The sequence below is a fragment of the Pholis gunnellus genome, assembly GCF_910591455.1.
Source record: "Pholis gunnellus genome assembly, chromosome: 20".
NCBI lineage: Eukaryota > Metazoa > Chordata > Actinopteri > Perciformes > Pholidae > Pholis > Pholis gunnellus.
The window spans coordinates 769,541-791,608 of record NC_136547.1 but is presented as its reverse complement, the minus strand read 5'-3'; the positions used below and the strand labels follow the sequence as shown (position 1 = coordinate 791,608).

General features: G+C 41.7%; 1 protein-coding gene across 1 annotated transcript; it reads left to right on the top strand.

The window, feature by feature from the left end:
* Window positions 1–218: 218 nt before the first annotated feature.
* cnn3a (calponin 3, acidic a) lies at window positions 219–15,367 on the top strand. Its single transcript, XM_079181573.1, has 7 exons — window positions 219–363; window positions 11,019–11,140; window positions 11,639–11,705; window positions 11,818–11,955; window positions 12,063–12,179; window positions 12,537–12,683; window positions 14,333–15,367. The coding sequence occupies exons 1-7, from the start codon at window positions 307–309 to the stop codon at window positions 14,672–14,674; spliced, it is 990 nt and encodes a 329-aa protein (XP_079037699.1). The 5' UTR covers window positions 219–306; the 3' UTR covers window positions 14,675–15,367.
* The last annotated feature ends 6,701 nt before the right edge of the window (window positions 15,368–22,068 follow it).

Here is a 22,068-nt window from a genome sequence, read left to right as displayed (position 1 = left end):
TGCGTTAGTGTTGAAGTTCATCCTTGAAGAGCAGCAGGAGAGGGAGTAGCCCGATACACATCGGCTGCTCTGATTGGCTGCTGTGGGTACGTCAATCATTGGTGGAGGTTGTTTGCATGGTGAGCCCGTCCTGCAGACAGAACAGTCTCTCTCGCTGCTCTCTGTGAAGCCCACCGGACTACTTTCCTCCTGCTCTGGCTTTTTAGAGGAGCCGAACAGCTGCTATTTGAGGAGTTCTCCACAGCCGGCTCTGAGCTACATTGTAGCTGAGGATATTCAACTCGGTTTTCGAACGAATTCAAGAAAATGACACATTTTAACAAGGGACCATCGTACGGATTATCTGCTGAAGTGAGAAACAAAGTAAGTGTTGAAGTCCCTTGTCTACCTTTGTGTGTCGGGGGAAAACAGACGTTAACAAAGGCTCAGCTCACGCACCGTCTTCACAGACAGAGAAAAACTCGGCCACACTTTAATGTGCATTTGGCAGCAGCAAAGGCGGCTTAAACTTTCCGAAATCTCCGAATGTCGAGAATCTCTTTTCCCGCTGGTGTAGAACAGAATGAGAGCTCACTGCATGCGGTGAGATGGACGTAGACTGGAGGCAGATGAGAGAACGTTAAATTGTTGCTATCTAGCTATTTACAGTATTGAGATGTGTAGGAGTCCAGCTTCTCATCTCTGACGGAAGTTGTCCAAACTTTGGGCTGTTTGACGGTAACGGGTTCGGTACCGTTATTAAGTGATTATTGTCGACGGTAGGCCGAACCTCAATGATGGGAAAAAGTTTCCATTCCACTCTTTGTTTGTGGATCGGATCACTTTTCAAATGTAGTCCAGGAACTGAAGCTGATGAGTGGATTTATTTGATTTGATGCACCGTGTGTTTGCATTGTGAACAATCTTTCCCATGGTTCTACTGTAGTCATTGTTAGTGAGGGCAGGAGGGCCCAGCTGGCTCTGTGTGGCTGGCTGCTGAGGCCTGAGTCCTGGTTTATAGACATCTATTCATTTATGTTGAGATATGTTTTATCATTAGACACTTAGAGCTAGTGTAATTGTAGTCTCTTTCTATTATTAAAATGATAACTAAGGAAAATATGCAGCAGGGCTACTGGAGGCCGCATTGCAAGGAAAGTGTAATTTGATGTTATTCTAGACGGGATTGTAGAAATGTCTAAAGGAGATCCGTGTGCACAGTGCATGTTGATCACACACATCTGGCTCCATTCTACTGATACAGCTGTGTCTCAAGAGGCTTTTAAGAAGAGAACTAGACAAACGGACCATAGTACAGTTACAGCATGCTTTCAATCAGATCACTTATAGTATTAATATTGCTGATCATTATTTTTAAAGCGTATGGTCATTTCTGTTATTTCAACTGTTTTTCCATTCACTTCAGCACCAATGGGTTTCACAGGTCTTACCATAGTGTGACTTAAAGTGAAGTTTGGTAATCCATCATTAGGAACATCCGTGCTAAAGTCAAGATTGATTAAAGTCTGTACTTCATATCAAAGTTACAAATCTGTAAGTTGACCTCACTACATTATTTTAGTTTTTGCGCTGTAAATAAACACATCTACTCTTATTGGCATATCGTATTTCAGGTGGTTTTGTTTTCTAACAAAACCAGTGTTTCTTCTATGATTTTTTTCCTGCAGCAGTTCTGAAGTGTGTGAATATTATTTTTCACCGTCGAAAGACATTTACTGAACAAGAAGGGCATGAGATACATTTTTGTACAAAGTTGTAAATGTCGAATTATATGTAATAAAATGTTGAAATCAAATTAAAGCTGCAGCAGCAGTGATTGGCCCTTGCGCATGTCGAGGTCACCAGCTGGACGCTGGGTGATGAGGCCGTGCACTTCCTTGACAATCAGACACTGCGTGCACGAGTTAGACAGTGTTTCATGGGTGGAGCAGCGACGTCGTCAGCTATAAACCGTCCACGTCGTTCCATGAAACCTCAAGCCTTTGATAACTTTTAAACACTATGGTCATGAGATTGTTCTGATTAATTCACTAGGAGGAGTTTGTTAGTACAGCGCCTGGAAATTGCAGAAAAAACAAAATAATTTCATACAAAATAAAAAATGTCCGACTTCCGGTTGGGTTAGGAGCATGGCCCCAAGAGACTTTTTTTTAAGTCGACGTGATACCTTTTATCTCGGTGAAAAGTAATGCGAGGGCTGCCTCGTCGAAATTTGGTAGGAGGTGCTATCTTGTCACTCTGAAGCATTCAAATCACATGAGAACTACATTCAGGACTTGAAATGTGTTTTAGGCCTCTCATAAACAAGTTCTGTCTTCATGGCGAAGAAGGTGTTGCCACGGCAACGACGTTTCACGAAACATCAAACTTTGCTCCGGCTCTAACAAAAATATGCATTAGAAGAACAATAGGTACGTCGGTGCTCGGGCCCTAATTATGTCAAATCAACATTTAGCATAAAAGGTCAGTGTAAATAAACAAGAACAGGGCCCGGTAGTAATGTTTGCCAGGTTGCCATTGGCAACCCATCTTTTGCCTTTGGTTGCCATCAGTGGCACTACTGGTATTTTGTATACCAGGAAGTTAGGGTGGACACATTAGCTTTGGGTTTCAGTTCAGTACAGTATATTACACAGTAGAGTAGAGTCATCACTAGTGGGGCAACGCAGCATAAACCTCACGGATCGGATCAGCACAAAAGATTCAAAGTGTCGGATACTGTGATAAAGCTTTTATTCCTTTGTTTCTTTTATCAGAATCATGCTATCTTAGGTGTTTGAAATATGAGGTGGCAGAAAATGGGAACCATGATTTCAGTTTCAGCAACTAAAAACTATTGCCAGCCATGGAACCACTTTAGTTAGTGTGAGCCCTGAAGAAGCCAAGTCCGTCATGACAGGAACAGTCCTACTTGGAGGAAATTGTTGGGGATTAATCCTAATGTTGATCCTAATGTTACATGTTATGTTAGTTATTGCTGAAGTAGCATACACTATTAGCTGTTGCCAAATCACAACACAAAACATAGCCTGATGAAAATGCACACCATCTAGACACAGGCCTCAGGTAATGCTATTCATTTATTAAACTGTGGATTTGATCCAATAGATTTGTGCTTCTGGTTATGGTTGCAGCAGGGTGGCTTATCAGGCTCAATTTAACGCCATGTTGCTGCAGTGGTAACAGTTTGAATCAGATTAGTGTTACCAGTACACAGTACAAGTAAGAGTACATGAGCACAGTATCTGACTCAGTCCCTGATACTGGTATCGTATCGGTGCATTCCTAGGTTTATGTTTTGGTTTTGTCATTTTTATGGAAGAAGTATCCATGTGCAGTGAAATAGAAAATTGAGGATGTAATACGTTGAGATGCCTCGAGAATTGTTGTGCATTTGAATCAGAGTCAGGTGAATTGTAATGGAGTCATGAGGTCAATAAAGACTCACACCTACTACAGAGCAGACGGTCACCAATAGGCAGCACATGTCTGCAGTTGTTGTCGGGTATTCCTGATTTTACACAGATTCATCTGAATGTATTAGAATGTTTTTGCTGCAGTTCCACTCTCCTCCTCAAACTCAAGTAAAGAGTATTACCTACTCAATTTATACATTTTTACATTTCAACATTTTTAGTAATAAAAAACTAATTTGAAGTTCCATGTTCATTACTTTTCCTGATGTTTTAAGTTTTTGCTGTGGTATCATTTCAGTATGTGTATAGAGATATTTAGGCAGGCTATCGTAACAAAGTCACCATCGTGGTATCGTGACAACACTACTCGAATCCATCATGCTTCGTCATTACAAAGCCGATGCATGCATTTGAATGGGAAATTGTGATAGGATAAATAAATGGAAAGTTATACTCAAATGGCAGCTTTTCAAATGGTCATTTTTTTTCTCAGAAAATTGCTGAAGGTAGCAGAAAACGTCCAATCTGATGACCTGAAGCTGCACTTTAATGCTCACTCTGTGGACCCTCTGAGGAGCTATCTTCTTATTTTCCTGTTGAGGTGGAGTATGTTCTACAAAAAAGCATCCTCTTTTGTAGAACATACTTCAATTTCATGATAATAAGTTATTTACAAGTATTTTAGAAGGCCTTCCTGGGACCATTTGGAGACACTACCATGCATCCGGGACTAAAATCTGCACATCTGCTGTCGATTTGGGCATTGTGCACTAATACATAATTGACCCATTTCCACTACTTCCCATACAACTAATAGCCAGAACTAAATGTCAGAACAGTTCCCCAACAGTCCAAAGAAATGTCCACCACATTGCCAGCGGGATGCTTTTCTGCCCCCCAATAGAAAGCATATATTTTGACTGTCATTCGGGACATTCGGGTGTGTCTTCACATCAAACAGGAAGCGATCGCTGGGCAGTGATGCAAATAAACACAACTGGTCCGGTGTAAAGGTGCAACATATATGGTCTGACCAGAATTTCAGTTTATATCCTGAAAGAAATGACCTCACAAAAGAATGTAAAAAAGGATCCGTTATGACATTATGCCAAATATGCTAAAGTGTGGTGCTGTAAACAAGAAAAGGACCTTGTGGGCGGGTGGATACCCTCTTTTCCAGTGTGAGGCATCTGTATTTTAAATCCATCTGTGAAGTGGGATGACTCTGGTATTCTGTCACAACTGCAATCACACAGGCTCAGTTCATTGCAGTAAAACCTCTGTGAATAGAAGGAGGTCAGGCAGGGGCCCTCATGTGGTGTGATCAGTAGTCCGTGCTCTTCTCTGCTGCATACACCACATTCCTGAAACCCTTCGTTGAACCCCCTTGATGAGAACCCCATCCACTGGGCCTTCTGCTCACTGCCTCATTCCTCAGTGTTCTTGTAGCCTGCGTAGTAGACATGTGTTTCAGGTTAGCTTGTGGCTCTCTTTCTCTGATGTTTTGTGGAAAGCTTCAAATTAAAGTAGATTTGTACAAATCACAGGATATTCTGGTTTGAAGGGTTATTTAAATAAAAAAATCGTTTTTTTCACTTTGTATTTACTAATCGGAACATTCTTACTAACTCCAGCATCATTACGCAACAACGTTAGCTCTGCATCTCAACTGTCAGATGTGTAGAAATAATACAATCACAGTTTAAACCACCTGATGCTTACTGCAGAGAACACTGGCTGGTTCTGTGCCCCACAACGGAGGGCCTGGTGTCCTATTGTTATGACATGACACCAATAGACAATTAAAGTAGAGCTGCTGTTTCAACTGGTACTCTTATTTACACAGGTATTTTGTCCAATTATAACATTATTACTGTTACAGTTATGTGGCTTCCACAACAGTGCAGCCTCTACTTTTACAAACGCATCAGATCAGCTGACCAATCAATCAACCGATTCAGGCTGAAGTAAAAAGAAACGTCTTCACCTGTGGTCCACCTCTCTGGGTCCACCTGTGGTCCACCTCTCTGAGCCCACCTGTGGTCCACCTCTCTGAGCCCACCTGTGGTCCACCTCTCTGGGTCCACCTGTGGTCCACCTCTCTGAGCCCACCTGTGGCAGGTAGGAGTCGGGGGGCAGCAGTCACTGGGTGTGGCTGAGAAGAGCAGCTGCTGTCTGGGCTGACTACCATGGGATACACACCCAGTTGTGATCAGCCTGCAGATGGCTGCCTCAGCTCAGGTTGTCCTGTGATAGCATTACATGTGTTGTAACTCTGTTATGTTGTTCATTCTGTACACATGACATCTATTTTTTGGATATTTGTTCCTGTACCGGTGTGAGGGTCCCGGGACAGAGGATGTCGTATGTGTACAGATTGTAAAGCCCTCTGAGGCAAATTTGTGATTTGTGATATTAGGCTATACAAAATAAACTGAATTGAATTGAATTGAGGTACACAACTGTAAAAGTGTCAGAATGGAAGCAGCATCATGGGTCATCTTAAAGAACAACCCAGGCCAATTAGTGCAGACAATTACTAATCCATCAGGTTCCAGTTAGGCTTCTCTTGCGTTCCTCTGTTTTATATGGTTGTAAACGGAATATATTTGAGTTCAGGGCTCTTGGAAGGATAAAACATTACCTAGTGTTTTGCAATGGCATAGCATTTAGTATACTAAAAAAAAAGTGATTTATTGTTCAGTGACAGATTAATTTATACAGAAAAGAATGAGTAGTCCATCTAGTATTCTTCTCTCCTGAGTTGGTGACATGGCTCCCTAACCACAGTACGTGGTATGTTGCGTGATTCTATCTTTACTGAACAGCAGCCTCTCTGTTTGCTCAGCCTTGGTTCATCACACGGTTGAGCCCCTGTGGTTGGGTGGTTTTGTTATCACACTTCACTGTACTATCACATTGGTTGGACCGGTTGGGACTACATAACCCCTGACTGTGCATTGTGATGTGTGTGTAGCACTCAGCCTATTTTTTAAATGTGTACAGTTTTGTGTTGTCATCAAAAAATGCTTTTGGGTACAGAGATGAAATAGGGAGGGGGTGTGTCTGGTTGTCATTTCCAGCTGGCTCAAATCATAACCTAGCAGATCAGTCTCATGGTTCCATCAAAAGAATGAAATCCCTTTTTCCACTGCCTGATTTTTTTTCTGAGAGCTCTTGGCAATCTTCCTCGGAAGTCACTGCTGGGAGAAGTGAAGAAGAGAAACCCCCCTCTCTAATCATTGCAGCTCTTTGGCCTCTCAGTGGCTTCCTCTGTGTTGTCAAACACCACAGACAAGAAGCTCCTCCCATCAATTCCTAAGTGAGTTTTCAGCCCTGACAGTATGAGAGGAGCTCTAACCTTTCACCACAGCCTGGAGGTGAACAGAGACCTCATTATCTGAGTCTGAGCCACCATCCATCTCTATGTCTGTGTGTGCGTGGTTTATACCGATGTCATGTTAAATCATGTCAAATTTAGCATTTTCTAACCTACTATTCATTGACGAAACTATTTAGTGCCTTCAAAGCACCACATTGATGTATTATTGGCATACAATTAAGGATGAAATATATTTCCACTTCCTCACACTGTACTTTAATCTCTCTCTCCCGTTTCAATTTTTGGCTAAGTTTTGTGAACCCCACCACCATCCCACTTTAGCTGGGAGGCATTGACCAATCAGAAGGCTTCTACATAGTGTATAACATCTTAAGCGGGTGATTATTAGGGGTGGGAATCACCAGAGATCCCGCGATACGATATTATCACGATACTTAGGTCACGATACGATATTATACTGCGATATGCTATTGTGATAATATATATTGCGATGTATTGCAATTTATTACCTTTTTTCAACTGCAAATTATGTTTTATCTAATAAGATAAAGTTTTCAGTCTGTTCATCTCACTTCAATCATTTTTATTGCCGCAAAATGGGATTGTCAAGCAGACCAACACTGTCATAAAAACCTGTCGTAAATGTTGCACCTGACAAACTGAACTGTTTGTATTACAGACTACATAGTCCAACTTAACTGAATGCAAACGTGTGAGGACAGCTGTACTATTACAGGTATTAACAATGCAACTTGTACAAAGAATGCAGCATAAGAATGGGGGATTGCCGACAAAAACCTAGTGGTTGTAACCGACAGGTTCTAACAGGGGCATTGCCGGTCAGTTAGCGGGATACCTGCATGTGAAGCTGTGGCTTTAGAAGCACGGTTTGTTTTGACCAACTTCCTACCAATCAAGCTGACCCGAGAGCTCTGCTGACCTCACCAGAAAACAACTCAGCGCCATCTAGTGGACTGAAAAAGATTGATTTTATTTTTCTAGTACCAAAAAGTTTATAGTTTATATAACAAAAGATCGATACTTGGCTTCTGTGTATCGATACAATATCACCACGGAAAATATCGCGATACTATGCTGTATCGATTTTTTCCCCACCCCTAGTGATTATTGACCAATGTTACCTATGTTCCAATGTTACGACTGAGGAAATGAACACATTTTGATGGAAAGGTTGTTGGGGTTTGATAGCAATCAGCTGCTAGCTGCTTTAGTTTGGTACACATGGTGTACAACTTGTATTATATTTTCATTATCTGTTTAATTACTCTGTGTGATTGTTATAACACGATAGTGTCCAACCTAAAGCCACATTTCTTGTTGTAAACGCAGTAGTACTGTGGTTATGGGCAATATTACCATTTTGGGTTTTGATTGGAGCTCAAGCAATTAGTAAGTGAGTCATGGAGACTAAACTTTTGATAATAAATAAATCCTTTTACTCCAAAAATGCCAAACATTTTCTCTGTTCTACTCAATAATTCATAGACATAATAATCAGCAAACTAATGATAATATAAAAATCCTGAGTAGTTGCAGCACTAGTTTTGATGCAGCACTGATTAATACCAGAGCACGTATCGACCACATTACAGTGACATTCATAACTTTATCTGGGGCCTGGGCCTTCCTGTATCGTCCTGCAAACACATTTGGTAATATGTTTATTATTGCGGTGGAAGTAGTGGTGTAACGGACCACTGCTGATCCTCCTCGTGGTTCATAATACACAGTTTAACAGTAACCATCTCAGTGTGAAATACAGTTTTACTGACGATCGTCATCGGTCAATATTCAGTCCAATATGCGATCAGGACATCATTCACGCTTTTCTAGTCGCCCATCTATTATAATGTTACATTGTAAACATTGACAGGAGGAGAACAAAGGTTCCCTTCAGTTCCATTATGATGCGTTCAGGCTCTGTTCAGTGAAAATGAGTATTGGGTGAAGGTAAATTACAAAGTTATCATGATGTGTTCACATGTAATCTGTAAAATGTAGTGGAGTGAGAAATTTGAATAAATCTAGTTGTTTGAAGGACTTAAATAGATATTAAAGATGAATTACGATCTGTTTACAGTAGATCTAAGCAGATTATAATACATCATTAAAACTTTTGTTTTAATCCGTAAAAATGCAATCTTTTATTTCCTTATCATTTGAATTGTGTCTTTATGAAGAAAAGATTACTATAACAAAGAATTCATAACCATTTGACTCCAGAGTGGTTGAAATGATTTTTGGAACGGTGACAAAATAAATAGTCTGGTAAATGGACTGTACTTGTATTTCTCTTTTGTAGTCTTCCGACCACTCAAAACTGTCACGGGGTGGACCTAAAAGCGCTGTGGAGGCTCTCTGGAGGCCCTGTGGAGGCTCTGTGGATGCTCTGTGGAGGCTCTCTGGAGGCCCTGTGGAGGCCCTGTGCAGGCTCTGTGGAGGCTCTCTGGAGGCCCTGTGGAGGCTCTGTGGAGGCCCTGTGGACGCTCTGTGGAGGCTCTCTGGAGGCCCTGTGGAGGCTCTCTGGAGGCCCTGTGGAGGCTCTGTGGAGACTCTCTGGAGGCCCTGTGGACGCTCTGTGGAGGCTCTCTGGAGGCCCTGTGGAGGCTCTGTGGAGACTCTCTGGAGGCCCTGTGGACGCTCTGTGGAGACTCTCTGGAGGCCCTGTGGACGCTCTGTGGAGACTCTGGAGGCCCTGTGGATGCTCTGTGGAGACTCTCTGGAGGCCCTGTGGATGCTCTGTGGAGACTCTCTGGAGGCCCTGTGGATGCTCTGTGGAGACTCTGGAGGCCCTGTGGATGCTCTGTGGAGACTCTCTGGAGGCCCTGTGGATGCTCTGTGGAGACTCTCTGGAGGCCCTGTGGAGACTCTCTGGAGGCCCTGTGGATGCTCTGTGGAGACTCTCTGGAGGCCCTGTGGACGCTCTGTTGAGACTCTGGAGGCCCTGTGGATGCTCTGTGGAGACTCTGGAGGCCCTGTGGATGCTCTGAGGAGACTCTCTGGAGGCCCTGTGGATGCTCTGTGGAGACTCTGGAGGCCCTGTGGATGCTCTGTGGAGGCTCTGTGGAGGCGCGCTATCAGACTAAGCCTCAGGGACTGATCTGAGATGGACAGCAGATGTTTTCTGTTGGGGGTTCTTCTCTGACTATAAAGTGAAGTGGACTCTCTGCCCTGCTGTAGATGAGCAGAGTGTTTATGCAGTGTCAGCCAACACTAAAAGGCTATTTACACTGTTAAGAGATTACTGTACAGTAACATTAAACTTTCCCTCACAATGAGCCTCGCTGTGTACCAAACCTCTGTCGTCTGACTAGTACCATGTTGACCATGGAGTACTGGGTAACTGAGGACTGGATGAAGGGTTCAGTCTGCCTGAAACAGACCACAGTCGTTTGTAAAATGTGTCCTCCAATCATTCATGAGCCCTCTCTGTAGTCTGGATGAGATGAATCATACTATATGAAACATAACCATGCACACTTTCAGACCATTGTCCTGCAAGGTAGCTACAGCGCTGTGCTTGGTACTCTACAAAAGTGACAGGATTGGTTGTGTAAGTGAAATGGAAAGCTTGAAAGAAAAGGTAAAAACGGTCTGATTGCTGAATTAGTAAAAGAAAAAGTAAGATAATTGACACATACAAGAGCTTAGACACTTTAGTAACCTCTGAATCTTCTAAAAAGAATATCATTGGAGCTCAAGTTCTTCCAGGAGGCCTTGGACTAGAGAGAACAAAGCTGAGCAACTTAAAGCTTTTGCTGTTTCTTGTTTTTGTTGCAGTCTTCTACATTTGTTAAACCCACACAACACATATAAGTTCTACTAATAATAGAGAACTAGTCCGGCCCAATAAGCTTCGATGTGTATCTAATGGTCTGGTCTGAATTATAGTCTAACCAGGTCTGGAAGAGTCCCATAGTTATTGCTTTGAGTCTCTGGTCTGTGTGTCAGTATATGAAGTACCTATGGACCGTCTCTCTATCAGGGAATCACATGAGTATCTACTGTACTGGCTCGTGAAATCAGACCCTGGTTCAGATCTAGTCTCTGTTACTGAAGCTCATAGTTAGGGTATGCCAGCTGGGTTTCTGATGGGAAATGAATCAGCAGTATATAAATCTATATTTTAACTTTCTCTCATTGTACAGAGCTGCTAAATCCAGTGCCGCAGTTCTTATTACTATTCACTGTTTTTGTTTCCAATGTGGAATGTAGATTAAACATGTTTTATTTTTCAGATTGCTCAGAAATATGACCTCCAAAGGGAGGAGGAGCTCCGCTTCTGGGTTGAGGAGGTGACAGGAATGTCTATTGGAGAGAACTTCCAGAAAGGGTTAAAGGATGGAGTCGTCCTCTGCGAGTAAGTTCTGTCTGTATACTGTCTGTCTGTCTGTCTCTATATGTATGTCTGTCTGTCTGTGCCTGTCTGTTTCTATATGTCTCTCTGTATCTGTCTGTCTGTCTGTATACTGTCTGTCTGTCTGTCTGTCTGTATACTGTCTGTCTGTCTGTCTGTCTGTATACTGTCTGTCTGTCTGTCTGTCTGTATACTGTCTGTCTGTCTGTGCCTGTCTGTTTCTATATGTCTCTCTGTATCTGTCTGTCTGTCTGTCTGTCTGTATCTGTCTGTCTGTCTGTATACTGTCTGTCTGTCTGTCTGTCTGTATACTGTCTGTCTGTCTGTCTGTCTGTATACTGTATGTCTGTCTGTTTCTATATGTCTGTCTGTATACTGTCTTGTCTGTGTGTCTGTCTCTAGATGTCTGTCTTACTGTGTGCTGTCTGTGTGTCTGTAACAGTACCCTCCATAGTTGCCAGATCACATTTAGTTCTGATAGATTTGTTTCTTTCCTCTCAGACTGATTAACAAGCTGCAGACTGGTTCAGTAAAGAGAATCAACCTTTCCCAGCTCAACTGGCACAAGGTGAGACCTGTGAAGTGGAAACAGTAGAGAAGCTCCCAGCATTCCTGAAGCATTATTTGTGCTGTGGTGGACTCCCAGCTCCCATTACTCCTTGTTTTTCTTTTTTCTGCAGCTGGAAAACCTTGGGAATTTCATCAAAGCTATCCTGGCCTATGGCCTGAAGCCCAATGACATCTTTGAGGCCAATGACCTGTTTGAAAACGGGAACATGACTCAAGTCCAGACCACACTGCTTGCACTGGCCAGCATGGTGAGTGAACACAGAGTACAGAGGGTCATTGTCTGCTGAGGAGCACATTTTCTACTGTTATAGGAAACAAATGTAATGTCCTTTGACTAGCATGTCCTCTCTGTCAGGCAAAGACTAAAGGTATGGACTCAAAGTTCGATATCGGGGTGAAATATGCAGACAAACAAGCCCGACATTTCGACGATGAGAAGATCAAGGCCGGTCAGTGTGTCATTGGACTGCAGGTAAATATGACTGGTGATTAAGTGGTTCTTAGAGCCAACACATGAACCTATATCTTTAGGCTGATGTCTCTGAGAGCTGATGTTTTGATTGTAGCTGTAAATATACCCACTTTAGAGAAATAAACCGGGTCAGCACTGTCCCTAGAGAGTCCTATTTCTCCTGCAGTGAAACAATGGTTGGTCTCTTTAAAGCAGAGCGAACAGCCAGTCAATGCAATGACAGACACGGGGATAAAGAAACAGTCTCAATTACCTTCATTTACAATGCCAATGGTTCTTCTTAGAGTTACTTTAAAGAAGTTGGGCTGATATGTGATTGCATTTGGTGAGATCCTATCGCTGGTCTTTTGCCCTCAGATGGGGACAAACAAATGTGCGAGTCAGGCTGGAATGACTGCTTATGGAACCAGAAGACATCTGTATGATCCGAAGACTCAGACTGACAAACCCTACGACCAGACCACCATCAGCCTGCAGATGGGAACCAACAAAGGAGCCAGCCAGGTTAAAGCCTGCTTCTCTTATAATGCTGTTTAATTGGATCTATTTATATTCAATACATCCTTAAAACAACAAATGTTTTGTCTACATATGCAGTCTGAGGTAGCTCGGGGACACAGTTCCATGTTCACACTGCTTAGTTGCCATGTTGAAATGATAAAGCCACGTTCTTTTTCCTGGAACATGTGTCACATCATCCTGCCTGAAACATTACATATGTCTAGTGTAAACCTGATGAAGCAGCTATATGTGGAGGATTGTCTCATGTCTGTTCATGCAGATAGTTTGACTTTATGTCTCCAGGTTTGACTTGAGATTTCTGCACCTACCCCGATACAAGTTGAAGGTGAATGGAATTTAGTTGTGCCGATAATGGCATTGAAAAATATGTGGATTCATACTGGATCAGCCTGCATTAGATAGATAGATAGATGTATACTTTATTCATCCCCAGGGGGAAATTTGTTAAATCAAACAAGGAGCTGTGGTGGTGGCGGCATGTTGTGTCAAACACCTGTGAGACATGATAAAGGATCCAGGACGTCCAGAGGGAGTAACCGTTATGAATATGAGGGCTTATCAGACTCCAAAACACTGCACAGTGATTTAGAATACTCTCACGCAGGACTTTACAACTATATTTTACTTTTGTCGCGAGTCGTAGAAATCCTCTCTTCAGTTGCATACAGGAATGTGCTCTTGCATGTATGTGATTGGCCACTGCAGCGACTTGCTGGATGATGTTGTGTACACAACACAACATTTTGCAGCAAAAGTTACATTTATTTGTACAGCCCAATATCACAATCACAAATTCTCCTCAGAGGGCTTAACAATCTGTACAAATGTGACATCCTCTGTCCCGGGACCCTCACATCGGAACAGGAACAACTCCTCAAAAAACCCTTTAATGGGGAAAAAGAGGAAGAGACCTTAGGGAGAGAGGCAGAGGAGGATCCTCTATCAGGATGGACAGAAGTGTGATAGATGTCATGTGTACAGAATGAACAACATAAAATAATAATGATAATCAATAAGAAATGATGCATATCATGATAGTAGTAATAGTAGCAGTAATAATAACAATAGAAAAGTAATTACTACCAATAATAACAGCATCAGTGGATGAAATAGAATAAAGCAGTAAAAGTAATATACATTTGGCACAAACAGCACCTGGACTCAAGGTTGAACTGATTAGAATTTGGTGGTCAAAGGTCATTGTGACATTTTTAGCCAGAAATCAAGAATTTAAATGTTAATTACAATAATATCACACAAATGTCTACAAGTTTTAAATGAAGCGATGACATTTTGGACGATGTGGATGCAAACTGTAACTTGACTGGTTGGTGGAGGCGTACAACCGAGAGACGGTAATTGTAATTTCAGTAATTTTTCAAAGCTGTGAGCAGCACAAAGTGAATTCCTTTTACCTCTCGAGTATTGGGTTGAAGGCAGAATCCTCAGAGACAGATATTAAAATCCTGGGAGGTAAAAGCAAAAATGGATTGATAGACAGGAGGAAGTTAAGATGTTTTTTTGTTACGATTCACAATGTAACCATGTTGCAGTGATGATTTAAGATGTTAAACTGATCCTTTAAATTGTAAAATGTGCTAAAATGTCTGCTGCCTCCTGGTGTCTTGCAGGCGGGCATGTCAGCCCCTGGTACCCGCAGAGACATCTATGACCAGAAGGTGGCGCAGCAGCCGCTGGACAACTCCACCATCTCCCTCCAGATGGGCACCAACAAGGTAGCGTCTCAGAGGGGTATGAGTGTGTATGGTCTGGGTCGACAGGTCTACGACCCCAAGTACTGCGCCCCCCCGACAGAGCCGGCCATCCATGCCAATGGCAGTCAGGGCACCGGCACCAACGGCTCAGAGATCAGCGACAGTGACTATCAGGCTGAGTTTCAGGAGGACGAGTACCACGGACCTTACCATGAGGACTACAGCTCCCAATACAATGAGCATGGCATTGACTATTAGTGGAGAGCACCAGCTCCAAATCAGTATTAACTAGTGTGTTTTATCAACTACACAACAGAGCAAGAGTTTTGCTATCCTCACTAGTCTTTTTCTTCTCTTGAAACATACAATGAACTGTTGCCCTGAGTGCTTTCCTTCTTCACCTACACTCTCTGATCTGAGCAGCAACGGTTGTAAGAAGCTGTAGTGACGTAGAATAATGAGACACAGTGATGGAAATGTTTTGAGCTTTTTAATACCCACTTTCTAAAAGATATCTTAATGATGGCACACTGATGTAGTGATAACTTTGTGGAGCGATGGTGCAGCATCAGGTGAAGCTGCTGCATTCCTGTGTTTGTATTCCTGAAGTGAAATTGGGCTGATGATCCATGTGAAATGATCTCAACAATAGGCTGCTCCTCTGTGGTGCGTCTGTTTTCAGCCACTGTTATCCAGCAAAGGTTTGTGATCCTGCTGTTCTTACTACATTTAATCACTAGGTAGTGTTTTTTTCTTCTTTTAATGATGAGCATTGTGGCTCCTCAGACAGTGCAGGTGACCAAACCCAAGCTATAGACGGACTTCTTTGTTCCATTATATGAGCTATATTTTCATATTATTCCCTTTGTATTCCTAAACTGTATTTATTGCAATGTTTCTCATTGTAAAACAGTCCACTGTTATATGGTAAAGAAAATGCTATGTTATAAATAAAGCCTTAAATTCTTAAATTCTGGAAGCCTGTCTGCACACTACTGTTCCATTCAGTTCAAGTTATTTATATAGTTCAATCCTAACATTGTATATATTTATTTTTTTACGTATTACATTGGATAACATAGTCTTCGGTTTGAGTACATCTGGTCCAAAACACCATCTGTTTGTGCATATATATATATTTTATTTTTTTCAACAATTGCACATATCACAAATTGTACATAAGAAATGGAAAAATACATACATTTAAATTAACATGCCAGGGGGGCAATCGCAGAGAATAAAAAATATAGAGAGAAATAAAAGTATGAAAAATAGAATAAAATGTAAATAAATGATATAAAGAGAAAAAGGAGACACTAAGGCACAAACTCTGATTGTGTAATTACAAACGTATATCATAAATATATAAATAAACACTTTCTAAAAAACACAAAAATCGTTCTTTGGCTTGTAAACTTACACTTATGAATATAGAATTTTGCAAAAAGAATCAATACATTTATCATATACACCCTTTCCTAAAATGTTCTGTCATAGCTAAAGGATCCAAATATAACCTGTTCATTAAATAATGCTAAATCTTTGTACAAAACATTGCTAATACATTTTGAAACATTTTCCCATAACTTCTTAGAGTACTGACAATGCCAAAAAAGATGAGGCACAGTTTCAGGTTGAAATCTGTTTGTGCATGTTGTGGCATCACCAGGTGGTAGGTGGGTGCTACATTCCCTTTAATGATCAGCAGCCACATCACAAAATTGCCGCCAAAGCACAAACTACAGCTCCCAGAAGGCCTCACCACTCACCCAGGTGTGGGTATTTAAGTCACCTGATTAAGGCAGGACTGGAGAGCTGCAGGAAGAGAGGGGCGGGAGAGCACATGGCTGGAAGGAGGGCCAAGAACTAACATGGACTGGAGAACGGCGTACCGAACCAGACTGAGAAGGATCGAAAGGAAGAAGACCCGGTAGCCCGTGAAACCGAGGACACCCTAAGTTGAGTTTTTTTTTAATACTGTTCAGTTGAACAAAGCTTTATCTCCTCTTGGATGCTTTTTGTTTGTTTTGGACTTTTTGAGTTTAAATTACGAGAATTACCTGGTTGCCAGTTATAGAAGAATAACACTTTTTCTGGTTTTTTGCCTGTTTTTGTGAATTGCCTTGCACCACCCTAGCCTGCCATATTGACTTCTCATGACATTACAATATGCTTTGCTTGGATCGAAAAGTAAAGCCATGTTCATGACATGCGTACGTTCACACTGTTCGATGACCTTTCCTAAGCAAGGTCACCAGTGTTCATCTCTAACCTGTGTCCAAAAAGTGAGACATGGTCTGATGAACCCTGCTGCACTGAACAGACTGGCTTCACAATATCTGTTATCAAAGAGACAGTGAGAGTAAACGTAACTTCTGGTTCTGTGATGCAGATGAACTGGTGCTAGGAGACCTCTTGTGTTGGACACAGGCAGAGGAGGGACACATAGTCACAATACATTACTGAGTTTTCTTGTTCTCCAGTGATTTAGTTGCTTTTTACTGATTTTTGTTTACTTGCATAGCCTGGACTCTGGTTCATATAGGTTGATTGTGCCAACTGCCAGCTATTTCTACTGGTTGGAGAATTAATAGGCCAATCACAGCTTTGTAAACAGGCTTAAGAATGGGCACCACGTCTTCCTTTATAGCCAGCTAGCTCCCTAGCTACATCTGTGCAAGATAATGACAGGAAACTGACCATGAAAAGGGAATCAAGCACGAATGAGATGGGTGCAGCTGTACAGGTTGTGTTAAGTTGAGTCTTAAATCGGCATAGTTCTTCAATCATGGTGAAAAATGTTATGTTCACTGCTCCTAGCTTTTAGCTGTGTCGACTAAAATGTAGACAGATGTCCCTTGCTACTGATTGTTTGGTCGTATCAAAACAAGAGGGAGCTAATAAAAAATGCTCACAATCTGTGTCTATCCTGACTTTTAGTCCAGAGTGGATCAAACTCCAAAAATACTGGATCCAACATTTCCCACAACGCAACTTGATAACATCTTTCACCCTACCTGCAAATGTTCACATATTTTATAACTCTAATTACTACAACAGACTTTGTGTTATAAATGTGTAGCTTCAGGCTGAATCTTAATATTTAGCAGAGACCGAAGAAGTCAGACTTCAAACATAACCACTTATCTTAATACTCCAGCTTTCTTCTTCTTCTTCATAGTGTTCCTGCTGTTAAGTATGTTTGCTGTCTAATGAAATGACAGTTTGAAGAACCATGGAGATTTTTTTTGATTCAGTCATTTGTCATTGCGATGAGTGGATCAAACAAGCTCTGTCTGTTCAGGCACCCAGGAAAGACCGAGTGAGCGGCCAATGGGCTTCATGAGAATGTAATGGCATTCATTGAAAGCCCCCCCGCCACCAACCCGTCCGCTGCTCAGGAATAATCACTGCTTTGTGCAAGCCTGCGGAATCTAGGGTGAAAACCCAAGGCTCAATTATAGAGGGAGAATCCAAAAAAGCATGGTAACCGCGGCAACCACAGAGGGCTCTTAAAGAGAAGGCATAAAAACACAACCAGTCTTGCAGGCTTTCAAGCTGAAACCAACACGGTAGTACCCTCCTGCTCCACACATGCTGCCAGAAACTAGTAATAAATGATCTAGTTTCATTTCCAGCAGCCTAATGGACAGCTACTGCAGGGCTCTGCTGCTGAGTCAGTTCAGAACACTGGCTTCTCACCAAAGTGATGAGGTGGATGTTTGAGGTTTGTGATATATGCAGACAGCGTTCAACTACTTCACAATGAGACAGCTGATGGTTTTTCTGGAGATGCTCTAATCAATGCCCACATTTCAATTTCTCCAATACTACCATTCTTTTTGAACTCAATGACTGAGTTTTGAGTTTTTCAGTTGGGATCTAATGATTGTAGAATCCAGTGACGCATAACTAATGCTGCCTGTCCTGCAAGTACAAGAGTACAGCAGTCTGTGGAAGGGCAGCCTATCTAACAATTTGGTTATTGTATTACTTTATTATTATTGTATTAACTAATGTTAATAGCGTGGTTTTAAACATTAAATAATGAATTAACGTAGTCAACATGAATACATTAGTAAATGCTTAGTAGCCAGATTATATGGGGTCAGATCAGTCTCAATAATTGCTGATATGAGGTATCGTAGAGCTCTGGGTGAACATAGACGGCTACAATATTTATTTCCTGATTCAACAAAGCTGCCAGTCTCGTGGGGAGGGGAGGGGGGAGCTGCGCTCATGTGATTGGTTGAAAATGAGGCTGACATCTGATTGGCTACAGATAGGTCTATGTTGAAAAAAATGCATTTGTGAATCCAGCGACGTGAGATGAGTCTCATAAATCCACAAATAAATGTGAAGCGATTTACAAATAAATGCAGTGCGATCCACAAATAAATTCATACAAATGCAGAAATATATTTGTGTTTTTTTTTTACATTTATATAAATTGTAATTTATTTATTTGTGCATTGGAATGTATTTGTGAATTGTTCTGCGTGCATTTGTAAATCGAATATATTTGTGAGTCTTTCTGTGTGCATTTGCAATTGAGACTGATCTGACCCCATAAGATTACTGTAATGTTACTAATGTTAATAAACTGTTAGTTCTAGTTATTAATGCATTAAATAATAATTGATGTACCCCTATAGTAAAATGTTACCAGTAATTCATTTCAATTCAATTTATCTGTATAGCCCAATATCACAAATGTGCCTCAGAGGGCTTTACAATCTACATCATCTGTCTTTGTAGGAGGGTCTGGTGTTCCCGTAAGGCACACTGGGTTGGCGTCCAGATCTATTCCCCCATTCTTACCTTTCACAGTGAAAGTCCGAGAGTATTCTCAAACAACAAAACAAACAATAACAGCAGCACATTCCTGTAGTTCATAAGCAATGTAAACGGCAGATAACATGGCCAACATCTTAACAATAAAAACTCAACATGAGAAAAACATTGTCCATCAACTTTGACTGTTTGAGCACCAAGCATTATGATGTGTGAGTCCTCCTTCCTCTGGTCCACCAGAGTCCTGCTCGCTGTCCTGATGTCCGCCCGTCAAGTGCTGCTAGATCCTGATGAACAATGGATCCAGGTCTCTGTGAAGATGTGGGCTCAACAGTCACTGACCTCCTGCTGCTATCATCCATCTTATTTTTTACCAGGCATCAGACAGCCAGCAGCATGCTGGGTAGTGGAGTAGCCTCTGGTCCTAGCTGGGTTAGCTTAGCTTCCATCGCAGCTCTCCTCTCTGCAGTTTGGTGGCGTTTGGTCCGGCAGGTCTGGCTGTGGTCGTGGCCGGTGGTCATCTCAAAGTCCGCTGCACTTAATTCAATCCCCATGCTTGCTTTTCAGATGTTGATTAACTTGTTCTGTCATTAGCCATTAGTGATAAACACAAGGAAAAAGATTTAGTGAAATTCATGGGAGCTACCAGCCGCAGCATGCACATGCGCAATCGTTGCGATTAGTTGTAGTTGATTAAGCCATCCACATAATGTATAGCCAAATTAAGATTATTAGCCTTATTATTAGATCTGCCACGAGTCTGCAGAACCTTCATGGAGAATTTCTCAAAATGAAAATACTGTACATGCTGTCAATATAAAGTATGAGTGAAACATGTTAGAAATGTAATGGTTTCTTCCTTGGCCCATTTTACACTCTTTCACCAAGTTTCCTCTTGATCTGGTCGGTCATTTTTCCATAATCCTGCTGACAAACAGACAAAGGAACCAACAGAACCGGAAACATAAGCTCCTTCTGGTCACAGACATTTACTCTGCTGACTGAAGTTGCAAAGAAGTCTCTTCATGAAGAATTTGGCTACAACATTAAAACAGCTGCTACAGCCACATAAACTCTTTGTTGGGTGTAATCTGGCTGCATTAAGGATTTTGAGACTGTTTTGAGTTACTGTATATGAACTAGTTGCTGGGAAAAGCCTTCAGTCTACAGAGAGACTGTTTAGTTGGATATCATTAGTTGAAGTAGCTTTAGCAGTCAGCTGGTGTGACTGTGTCTCGGTGGTAGAGCGGGGTTGTCCTTCAATCAAAGAATCGGTGGTTTGAATCCCCGGCTGCCCCTATCATCAGTGTATGAATGGGTGAATAACATGTAGTGTTAAAGCGCATTAAGTGGCTGGAAGACTAGAAAAGAACTATAAAAGTACAGTCCATTTACCATTTAGCTGCTTGATCTTTCCACAGAGAGCACTCTGTCCCATCCATCCTTGTCTCAGAGGATGACAGGCTGCACACACTCATGCACACACACACACAATTATATTACTATGTTTGTGAGGTCTCTCATTGACAAAAAGCATCCCTTATCCCCAAACTCTAAACTCAAAGACAAATCTAATTATTTTCAACAAGCAGTGAGGTCAGGACAGAAGGTGAACTTTGAACAGAGAGTCAGTATGTAAATTACAGTTGAATACTAGTGTTGGTATATATCAGACATGTTGCAGTCAACCAAATTCTGGAGATCAATCCCCCCCACAAACACATTTAATAGAATTATGTAGTCAGTGCATTTGTATTGGTAAGCCTTTTTAGATGTAAGGCATCTCATGGAACTATTCATTGAGTAACGATGACAACAAGCCTGAATTTTCTACAGTTCACAGAAATACACTGACAATATTACAGTTCACTGCAAATACATTCCATTGAATTCTACAGTAGTTCTTTGACTCTTTGGCCATAGTGTATTGACCATGACCAGCCTGTACTTGTGATGAGTCCCATGATAGAGTAATCAATCACATGTGCATTTTCTTACATAAGTCAATGAAATCATTATTAAGGTAAAAGCATGTTGGTCTTTGCCGCCAGAGAGAACGGACACAATAACAGCGAGCAGTAACTAGTAACTTAATGCAGGGTTCAAATCATCTCGTCAGAAAACTGGAGGTGATACAAAAATCAGCAGATCCTGTCTCAACAAGATGCAGAAAGAATTGTCAATGCATTTGTTAGCATAGATTACTGCAATTCTTTATTATCGGGCTGCTCCAATAAGCTTCTGAAGACTCTCCCCAGAATGTTGTGTACGTGTACTCAAAAAAACTAAGAAGAGGGATAATATAACTCCCATAATACTGTTGCTGTACTGGTTCACTGTAAAATCCAGAATAAAAAAAACCTACAAAGCCGTAAATGGTCAGGCACCATCATATCTTAAAGAGCTTATAGTACCATATTACCCCACTAGACAGCATGCGCTCCCTAAATTCAGGGTTACTTGTGATTCCTAGAATCTTAAAAAGTAGGATGGGAGTCAGAGCCTTCAGTTACCAAGCTCCTCTTTTGTGGAACAAGCTTCCAGTTTCAGGGGTCAGACACACTCACCACATATTAAGAGTAGGCTTAAGACTTTCCTCTTTGATAACGCTTATAGGGCTGGCTCAGGTTTATAGTTAGGGCTGGTTCAGGTTTATAGTTAGGGCTGGCTCAGGTTTATAGTTAGGGCTGGTTCAGGTTTATAGTTAGGGCTGGTTCAGGTTTATAGTTAGGGCTGGTTCAGGTTTATAGTTAGGGCTGGCTCAGGTTTATAGTTAGGGCTGGCTCAGGTTTATAGTTAGGGCTGGCTCAGGTTTATAGTTAGGGCTGGCTCAGGTTTATAGTTAGGGCTGGCTCAGG

Bases quoted from the DNA above. Each gene is read 5' to 3' on its own strand.
- cnn3a (XM_079181573.1), top strand. From the start codon at position 307: ATGACACATTTTAACAAGGGACCATCGTACGGATTATCTGCTGAAGTG. The intron at 11,141-11,638 runs GTAAGTTCTGTC...CTTTCCTCTCAG, and splicing joins GATGGAGTCGTCCTCTGCGA to ACTGATTAACAAGCTGCAGA. The intron at 12,180-12,536 runs GTAAATATGACT...TTTTGCCCTCAG, and splicing joins AGTGTGTCATTGGACTGCAG to ATGGGGACAAACAAATGTGC.